At 36.4% G+C, this 9,927-nt stretch overlaps 1 protein-coding gene across 1 annotated transcript; it reads right to left on the bottom strand.

Moving 5' to 3' along the window:
- Positions 1-3,079: 3,079 nt before the first annotated feature.
- Positions 3,080-9,637, bottom strand: LOC132705828 (serine/threonine-protein kinase 26). Its single transcript, XM_060676737.1, has 2 exons — positions 7,751-9,637; positions 3,080-3,986 (listed from the first exon to the last, which is right to left on the bottom strand). The coding sequence occupies exons 1-2, from the start codon at positions 9,244-9,246 to the stop codon at positions 3,950-3,952; spliced, it is 1,533 nt and encodes a 510-aa protein (XP_060532720.1). The 5' UTR covers positions 9,247-9,637; the 3' UTR covers positions 3,080-3,949.
- Positions 9,638-9,927: the final 290 nt, after the last annotated feature.

The following is a 9,927-nucleotide window of genomic DNA, read 5'->3' as shown; positions in this document are numbered from 1 at the left end:
ATAACCAGTTGCCGAGAACAATAATGAAACCGAAATCTCATTCGATCAAATTCTACCCGGAAATATCCGAGAATCCATAAAAATCTCTAAACAACCAATCTTAACCGCGACTCTGTCTTTCACCAATATGGAAATCTGAGACAATGTTCATGTCCCTCTTTTAGCTCCGCCTCTTTCAAACAATATATAAATGGGTTCAGAATAGAATGTGAGCAACCTTCACTTAAGCTCTGAAGAAGCCATCAGGATGATTGTCCAAACGTCAGCTAGCTTTGTTTATAAACAAACGATGCAGAAGAGATCTAGAAGATTTCTTAATAACCTTCTGAAGAAAATGTTAATTTTGACGTATAATGAATGCCGCTCTCATTGCTGTTGTGTTCTTTATAATTTTATAAAGATTTAAAAAATCCTTATGTTTATTAAAACTAAAATAGTAACTTCTAATTATTGCTCCTAAACATTCCAAATATCTAACATCGGTCCATTTTAGACCAACATTAAACACACAACAAAGTAATATGATACCCAGTTATCCTCATAAAAGAAAATAATTGAAAATGACATTAATTTCCAAATTAACAGTTTTTCTTCATTTGGTACAATAATTTATTGATCTGCAAATAAGTCAACTGTCAAGAACTTAGAAAACAATTTAAAAAAGTAATATTTGAATATTAGTATTTTCTTTTTACAAAACTGGTTTCCTCCTGCGTCGGTTTTTGCTGAGTCGAACGCTGAGGTTTCGCCAATCATCATGTTGGCTTCTTCAGAGCTTGACTGAAACTGGCTCACGTTTTACTCTGTACTTGCTTATATATTTGTTTGAAGAGGGCGGAACTAAATGAGCGACACCGTCTCGGATGACCGATTCCCATGTTGGTGACAGGTAAAGACCAGAGCCGCGGTTAAGATTGTTAGGTTGTTTATAGATTTCTATAGACTCTCGGATTTTTCGTTGTTAGAAGAATAAAATTTTATGTACGGTTTCGTGATTGTGTTCGACAACAGCTGATGGGTTTATTTGTCTTAGTCGTAAGGCTCTTACGTCTCCTTTGAGCCTAGTTGATATTTTTCGTCCGGTTTCTCCAATGTATTCTTTAAACTCCTGGAAACCTCAAATGGAATTTTATCTTTGATGAAACGAAGATGTCGAGAGATTTTGGACAAGTGGTAAATCTGGTTTCAATGTTATACTTCTTTAGAAATTTTGATATGTGGTCAGTGATATTTTAAATTTTTGAACATTTTGAACATCGTATTTACAGAAAACCTAGGCACAGTGACCGATACCCTAATGCATGGTCACATCGCCATCCGGTCCAAAAATCATCGGTTATCAACTCTCTTGTGTACAGAGCCGTAAAACTATCTCAGCCCGAGACACTGAACCCAGAATTAAAACACCTTATCTCTGCTCTTCTCTCTAATAATTTCCACATTAAAGATATTGAGCGTTCGATCAAAAAATACACTTCACCACAACCTTCCAATAGCAACGAGGCCGAAAGCAATCCTATACTTGGCACTGTGCTCCTTCCTTACATTCAAAATATCACTGACCACATATCAAAAGTTCTAAAGAAGTATAACGTCAAAAACAGATTTACCACTTGTCCAAAATCTCTCGACATCTTCGGTCCGTCAAAGATAAAATTCTATTTGAGATACCAGAAATTTACAGCATTCCATGCATATGCGCCAAAAAATACATTGGAGAAACCGGACAAAAAATATCAACTAGGCACAAAGAACACGAAAGAGGGTTACGGCTAAGACAAATAAACTTATCAGCTGTTGCCGAACACTAAACTAAACTAAACAAAACTAAAATTTTTGCATGTAATCAATTCTGCCAACGAAAAGTCCGGGAGTCTATAGAAACTTGCAAACAATCTAACAATATTAAACGCGACTTAGGTCTCTACCTGTCACGGTGTTTATGCCCTTCATTTAGCTTAGCCCCCTCAAATAATATATAAGCAGGTACAGAGTAAAATGCTAGCCGGTTTCAGTCAAGCTCTGAACAAGTCAACAGCATGATTGGCAAAACGTCAACAAGTTCGACTCAGCAAAAACCGACGCAGGGGAAATCCAAAAGTTTTGTAAAAAGTATTACAGTAGCCTGTGGAAGATTCTTTGAAAAATTAATATTAGTATTCATTTTCAATTATTAAGTTGTAAAAAAAAATGGTTTAGATTTCACTTTTTATTGCAAGTGCAATATTTGTGGCAAACATATTGCATTAAAATTAATCAATCGGGCGACGTATTAAAGAAAACATCTACACAAAGAAACTAAGTTTAGCAAAGAGCTTTAAAACTAACAAATCTACCTAAAACAAATATAATAAAATAACAATATAAAACAGTTCGTAAGAAAGTATTTTCCAAAAGTTTTCCCGTGTATATTGGACGCTAGCAAGTCATCTCTATGAAAGGACGCCGATATATTAGTATCATAAAAATGATCTTCGTAAAATCTGGCCTAAGGAAACCCAACGCCATCTCGTTTACAAAACTTAAAAATATTCACTTGTTAAAGTAGGGATCTTGAAGAAAACGATACTGGACGCTCAGAGAGGGATCCATGAAAGGACGCTCGGAAGATCAAATCAATCAATCAATATATATAAAAAATTTTTGGAGATGATGAAGTTTTTTCTTATTTTTTAAAAACTTCTAGATTTGCTTTCGAAATTAGTAAGTATTGTTGCCACTTAAATTCATTAACTTATAGGATAGATAAACTAGTCTCTGTTAAACTAGTGGCGTTCGTGAGACCGTTTTAATAGTAATGATAACAGAAGGTGGTCTATGTTGAACCACATCTGGAAGTATGCAAATTAAATTAATGAATATAATATAACCATTGTAACATCTATCAAAAATTGTAAAATGAAAAAGTTTTCGGACCACCTGGTATATGAAACCTGGTTACTGACAGCTGCATCATTTTCTTAAAAAACTAATCATTTTTTATGAACCTTTAGTTTTTTTATCCACACCAAAATCCAGATGTCAGTCTTGGGATTTTATCCTAAATCAAAATGTTACTAGTTTAATTAAAACTATGCCGGACAACTAATATTTATTTTTTCAATGTTACAGCGCTTTATTACACGATATTAATAATTTAAACGTTAGAACTGTACATTTTTTTATCGCGTTCTTAAAGATCTTCTGCGTTCCGGTCTACAATGTCGGACACTATTTTTTTTTTTTATTTTACATATTTTCACTATTACCGGGGGTGAAAGTATAACAATATTTCGTTCCGACACTGTGACCGAAAAATTAAAAAAAAAACAACAACAATGAAACAAGCGATACACTCAATAAACAACGATGGTGTAACCGGTGCGGTATGTGATAAGGAAAAAAATCTATTATGGCGTAGTTAAACGCGCGTTATCTCGTTTAAAGATCTTCGAGTTCGAAAAATATAATCTAATACTTTGTTTTTGAGCAATTTTACTTTACCAATATTTCAACGGGTCGCAAATAATTTTTACTCTTCCGAAACTGCTCCACTAAATCTACAGTAGTTATAATATATCTGTTAATAAAAAAAACTTAAACACAGATAGGTAATACTTTCAAAATAGTAAGATTCTGCTCAATCACCACTTTTTTATATATACAAAACCACCCGAGCAGTCATTCGTATTGTATTTTACATTTTAAACAATGAAAAAGGATTTAGGATTGAAAAAACTTTTCTAAGCGTCTAATTTCTGAAAAGTTTTAAAGTAGAACACTTGGACCGCTGCTAGGTGGGGGAAATAGACTTTGTTAAACCATTTACAAAAAATAACTCCGCCGACATTCTAAAATTCAAGTAAATTACATATATATTCTTCTTTATCTACAGAATAAACAACATTGTTAAAAGTCTCTAAACACGAACGCTTCTGATTCCGAAGGGCAACAACAATTTCTTTTCGGTTCAGTCAAACTGGTACCTTTTTTGCGTCGCTCCAGACCTGAAATAAAAAAAATGGCATTAGCCGCAAGCGGAAAATCGTTATAATCTATTAGTGAGAAAGGGAGAGTGAAAAGACGGAAAGAGAAAAAACGTTAAATAGACTTGTTTCTTTCATTCTTCCTTAGAGAAAAACAAAAAATAAATGGGATTGCACAAAACAAATGTTTTGAGGCAACCCAAGATTTAAGTTACCAAAAAAACTTATCACGAAGATATAAACAATTTGTATGTGCATTTACCAATTGAGGAATAATAAGGAAAAAAAAACATGCCGTTTTCTATGTTTTAAAACAGTAATATGTTTTAATAAATGAGGTATATATTTTGTATATTACTGTTACGCCGTGGTATACTTAATTTATGTCTGAGTCATTTGGATGCTATTGAGAAAAATATCAGAAATAGAGAGTTATTACAGATCAGTTTCTGCACAGAAGAAAACTAGACTAAAATATTTAAGAAATATGGAGAAATACGGGAATTATTTGAGTAATACGGTAAAGGCAGCAATAAATTTAAATCACTGAAACCAATACTATAATAGGGGTAAATAGCACGTGAAATCTGTAAAATTTCTGTAACATCTTTTTGTAAATATTGAAATTTATGAAATAAAGTATTTTTAAGAGTTTGATGAAGATTTAGAATTAGAATTAGATGTTTATTTATGATTTAATTTTAACTTTATTGTCATCCCTCGATTGTGATTGTTAAACTCTGATGGAATGTTTTTTCTCCATATTGTATAGGGTCTTGATGAAGTCATGGGCGAAAGCTAGATTGAACAATAAATTGCCACTTAATACGAGCTTTAACATCTTTTTTTGCTCCCTTTATTGCGTTAATCAAATTGGAGCGATCCCGAAGTGAAATACTGTGTAGTTTCGTTACCTGTGGCCCTGTTACTGTCCTTACTTCAAGACGTCAAGATGAGTAATCAGTGTTTTTTTTATATATATTTAAAGGTTTTATTACTTCCCTGTCACACGAAACAACTGTTTTATTTTGAAAAATCAATTATTATTATGAAGAACGTTTTGTATAATGTCCTGGTTAAATCGAATAAACAAAGCAGTTTGGTAGCGTCGCGAGGCTGGATGTAATAATTCCCCTTCTACTAAATAGGTAATCTGAAAGGTTATCAAAATCGGGAGTTAATAACAGGTAGATAATTGGCTCAAATTGGTATTCCTGTTCATTTTTATTAGTTTGATCTAACAAGCAAGGGCTACAGCTATTGCTGTAATAAGGGAATACGTTTTGCCTGTACAATAACGGACCAGTGTCGCTAAGTGTCATTTGTCACTTTTCCAACAGTAAAAATTATTCCGCCAATTCTTTAGTTTGGTGTGTGCGCTAGCGATTTATATCTATGTTTTTTCGAGTTTCTCTGACTTTTTTCTGATTTTTTCTTCATTTGTTTTGAATATCGTTGTGGAGACTATGACTAGTTATGACTATCCTAGCAAGCCATCGTTAAAAAAAAAGAATGTTACAATTGTTGATGTTTAGAATAATGCTACCATTCCACCACTTTGGCAATATGTCTAATGATGAAACCCATGATAAATTCATAGTTTGCCACGTTCCCTTTTCCAAAGAATATTGCATTGATACATACAAAAGAGGCGACAGAGGACTTAAATTTAGAGCTGTTCCCTCTTGCATTTATTATTAAGAGTCAATGTTTGCGTCATTGTGACTGATAAAAAAATTATTTAAACTTTACAGCGGCCTTTTTTGCATTATTACATAGGCCAACAAAGATTTTGTGATTTGGTATCTTTTATATCCTTAGAGTTATAGGGACTAAACTGATAGAAAAACAATGTTTTTTTTTTGTTTCTATCACGAAACATTTCTGAATTAATTTTTGGGATGTCATATTTATTGTTTTAAAAATAAGAACAATACATAACACTCTAAAAATTGAAATTACCACTCCACTGGCATACATTTTTCATAAATTAACAGACTATTAGCGTCGAATCCCAGAAAGTAAAATATGGTTTCTGGGACGTCCAAATATGTGGTCAAAATACTGCAAGGAAAAATATTCCAGATACATTTTGCTAGGTTCTTTTGTGGTCAAGAAATTTAGAAGGAAAATTACTGTTTAAACAACAATATTACGCTTATTTTAAAGTGAAAATCGGTCATCAAGACACACCTTGGGCGCCACATATTCTTTGTAAGGTTTGTGGAAAAGGTTCAAGACATTGGAATAATATAACCAGGCGATCCCTACCTTTTGGAATACCCATGATATGGAGAGAGCCAACAAATCACTATGCTGACTGCTATTTCTGCAAGTGCAATGTTCGTGATCATAATACATCAGATGTCCCAATACCTGAGAATCCAGCCAATTTAGAAGAAGATACCACCTGCTTTTCTGAACCTGAAATAGCTGAAGATACCCTTCGTGATGTTTGTGATATATGGAATGTTTCTCAGCAACCACAGCTATTTTCAGAATCGGAATTCAATCATTTTGTGAGAGACTTAGGTTTACCTAAGGATCTTAATGAAATTTTAGCAACTGGACTTCGAGGTATAAAAATTTACTGGCACAAGACATAAAAATCTCATATTTCGGGAAGTGTGAGACACAATCTATAGATTATTTTCAAGAAAGTGGTTCACTTATTTATTGCACCAATAATCCTAACTAATGAAGAAACTTGGTTCAGATTACAATTCTGAGAACTGGAGGCTTTTTATTGACTCATCCAAGAGAAGCCTTAAAGCTGTTCTTTTGTACAAGGAAATGTTCTTACTTCTGTACTTGTTTCTCATCCTGTGCCAATGAAACAATGCTATGAATATCTAGAAGTACTGCTTGAGAAAATCCAATCCAGGGACAGTAGAAACATTGAATAAAAAAGAAATGACCAATCCAGATCAAAAAACTATTCTTCACGATAGTCTTATTGATCTACCAAAATTCTCTTATCATTGTTGCATATTAAATTAGGACTGATGAAGCAGTATATTAAAGCTTTAAATAAAGATAGAGCATGTTTTAAATACCTATGTGGAAAAAATTCCCACTCTTTCAGACGCGAAATTAGAGGAAGGAATTTTTGTAGGCCTTCAAATAAGACTTTGTGTAAATCAGGTTCCAGGTCAATGGAATTTTGCAATGATGGCAGATTACAGCTAGTCATTAAAAAGGGACAATCTGGCCATTGAATATACAAGAAAATCCGCTAAACAAGGTTTTTCCCTCAAGAGGGAGAGATCTACCAAAAATAAGTGGACTTACCTATTGTTTGAGACTTTGTTATTTAATTTGGATTTTTTAATTCGGTTTTTGATCCTGTACTAATAATTGTTTAATGCTGATAAAAAATCTTACATGATAGAAGAAAATGCTTATCAGATTTCAATTTCAAAAGTTTCAAAATTGTTGGCCTGTGTTATTAAAGTAGTTTTAATTCCACAGGCTATTGTAGTTCTTTTTACAAAACTTCTGGATTCCTCCTGAAACTGTTTCAGTCAAGATCTGAAGAAGCCAACAGGATGGTTGGCGAAACGTCAGTAATTTCGACTAAGCAAAAACCGACGCAGGAGGAATCCAGAAGTTTTGTAAAAGGCATGATAAGTATTATTTGTATTGTAGAGTAAGGACCATATTCATATTTCTAAACCCTACAGTTACCATAGAGCGCTGTGAAATGTCAAAAACTAAAACCATCTACAATAAGCTGTGGAAAACAATTTACTGAGAGTTAACAAGTCAGCGAAACGAGCACATACCTCGTAATTTTTTCCAGCACGCCGACGAGTCTCTGATCCGTTATGGACGGCACAAGACTCTGCACGAGCTCGCAAACGAACATTTTGCCCACCCCAGGACTCGCGCGTTCCGCCATCTCGAACGCGTTTTTCAATTCTTCGGCAGCGTCGTTCAGTTTTCCCGCGCCGTCCGAGTTCCGACTCTTATAGTGGTGCTTCCGCTGCAGTTCCATCACGAGCGAGTACACGAAACTGGATATGTGCGCCTGTCCCGATCGCCTGTTGGATTTCTCCAGGGAGCCGTCGCTTCGGTGGTCCAAGGGACTCGGGTTCCGTGTCGATGCCGCAGACGCCTTCCTTTTCTCCCGTTCCTTGTCTTCCCGCGCGTGATTATCGGACGTCACGGGGTGCGAGGATGACGTCTTCTCTTTCCTGTAGTGATTGAGGTTGGAATCTTTGGGGGGCGATGTCGCGGGCATGGTGGGTCCCGACCCATTCTGGTAATTCGTGTTCTTCTGATTGGACGCCCTGATCTCTTCCGAGAATATTTTCATGTTGCTCTCCTTTACCGTTGTTATCCAATCGGTTGTGTCCACTTCACCGTCGTGTTTCGGTTCCTCATTGTCAGAATTTTCCGACTCCGTCTCGCTCTCCTCACTGCGCGTGCACTTCCATTTTTTGTATCGATCTATCAGGTCAATTAGATATGAGTTTTTCTTGGCTTTCCTTATGAATGGGAACTTGACCAGTTCCTTTGCGGTCGGTCTATTTTCCGGATCTTTATTCAAACAGGCCTCAACGAAATCCTTAAAGGCCTTGGTGTAGCTGCCCGTGAGCTGTGGCGGATTATTTTTCGGTATCAAAAAAAGTACCCTCATCGGATGCAGCTCGGAGTTTGGCGGTTCACCCTTCGCCAGTTCGATCGCGGTTATACCTAACGACCAAATATCTGCTTTGGAATCGTAGGCAGACTGTTTGATAACCTCCGGGGCCATCCAAAACGGAGTGCCCACGAACGTGTTGCGTTTGCTGGTGGTATTGGTCAGCTGTCCTGCCACCCCGAAATCAGCGAGCTTCACATCCCCCATCTCGCTCAGCAGCACGTTGGCAGCCTTTATATCGCGATGCAGCTTTCTCTCACTGTGCAAGTAGTCCAAACCCTTCAGCACCTCCCTCAGGATTATTGCTATGTGCATTTCCTCCAAGTTGCCCGCCTTCATCAAATCTAAAGCAGACCCTCCACCCAAATACTCCATGATAATCCACAGCTTGGTACCCTTGAGGTACGACCCGAAATATTTGGTGACGTAGGGGCTATCGCACTGCGACAGCACCATGATCTCCTGCTGGATGTCTTCGATTTCATCCTCGGCCTCTTCCAGATCGATTATTTTTATGGCAACCACCTGGGTCGTTCGGTTGTCTATGCCTTTGAAAACTTCGCCGAACGACCCTTTGCCGATGCGCTCTTGTTTCGTAAATATCAACTCTGGATCGACCTTCTCATTAAAGGCCATAACGGTACGCGTAAGAGAACAACCCTAATCGGAAACTTTGACACTCGCAGAAACAGATTGGCACGAAATCTACCGATATTTTCGAGGAATACGCCCTTCCTCGGAGCGGTACTTAGGTCGCTCACAGCAGGTTATTGAGTGCGAAAAAAAAATGCCACAATACGAAACATAACAAAAATCCAACATCACCCGCGATAAAATCCAGGGGATTATCGATTTCGCTCGTACAGTGCGGGATGGAATTACATTACAGCGACTCGAGAATTTCCGAATAAATTACTCGCCAAACAAAAATAAAGAACTAGTTTACTTTCACAAATTCTCGAAATTTTTACGTAAAACTATCTCGCTGAGTGTTGACGCCATTTCGACTGATTGCGCGACGATGCCGTTTTTATTTGGCGTAATAAAATTGCATCGAATTGGTATTAAGCGAGCATTGGCATGTTGGCAAGTAAAAGTTTACCGATAGTAGCTGTTAACGTAATTGTTGAGTGAAAAGATTTAAAGTAAAATTTAAGACGACTTTGCAAAACGTAATGAGTTTTGCGTTATCGCAAGAAACTAACAATCCAGGAAAATAACAATGTTTGGCAATCCCGACACCACACATAACCAAACCCCACAGCCAAACCCATTTAAATCATTGCCAACCAAATTTTTCAAATTTGACCTTTCTTG

The sequence above is a fragment of the Cylas formicarius genome, unplaced genomic scaffold (assembly GCF_029955315.1).
Source record: "Cylas formicarius isolate icCylForm1 unplaced genomic scaffold, icCylForm1.1 PGA_scaffold_8__14_contigs__length_24414737, whole genome shotgun sequence".
NCBI classification, from domain to species: Eukaryota; Metazoa; Arthropoda; class Insecta; order Coleoptera; family Brentidae; genus Cylas; species Cylas formicarius.
Note: the sequence above shows the minus strand (reverse complement) of the source record. Positions and strands in the feature narration are given on the sequence as shown.

Excerpts from the sequence above, each read along its gene's own strand:
- LOC132705828 (XM_060676737.1), bottom strand. The coding sequence starts at position 9,246 with ATGGCCTTTAATGAGAAGGTCGATCCAGAGTTGATATTTACGAAACAA. Across the intron at positions 3,987-7,750 it reads GTGCTGGAAAAAATTACGAG|GTCTGGAGCGACGCAAAAAA; the intron begins GTATGTGCTCGT and ends TTTTTATTTCAG.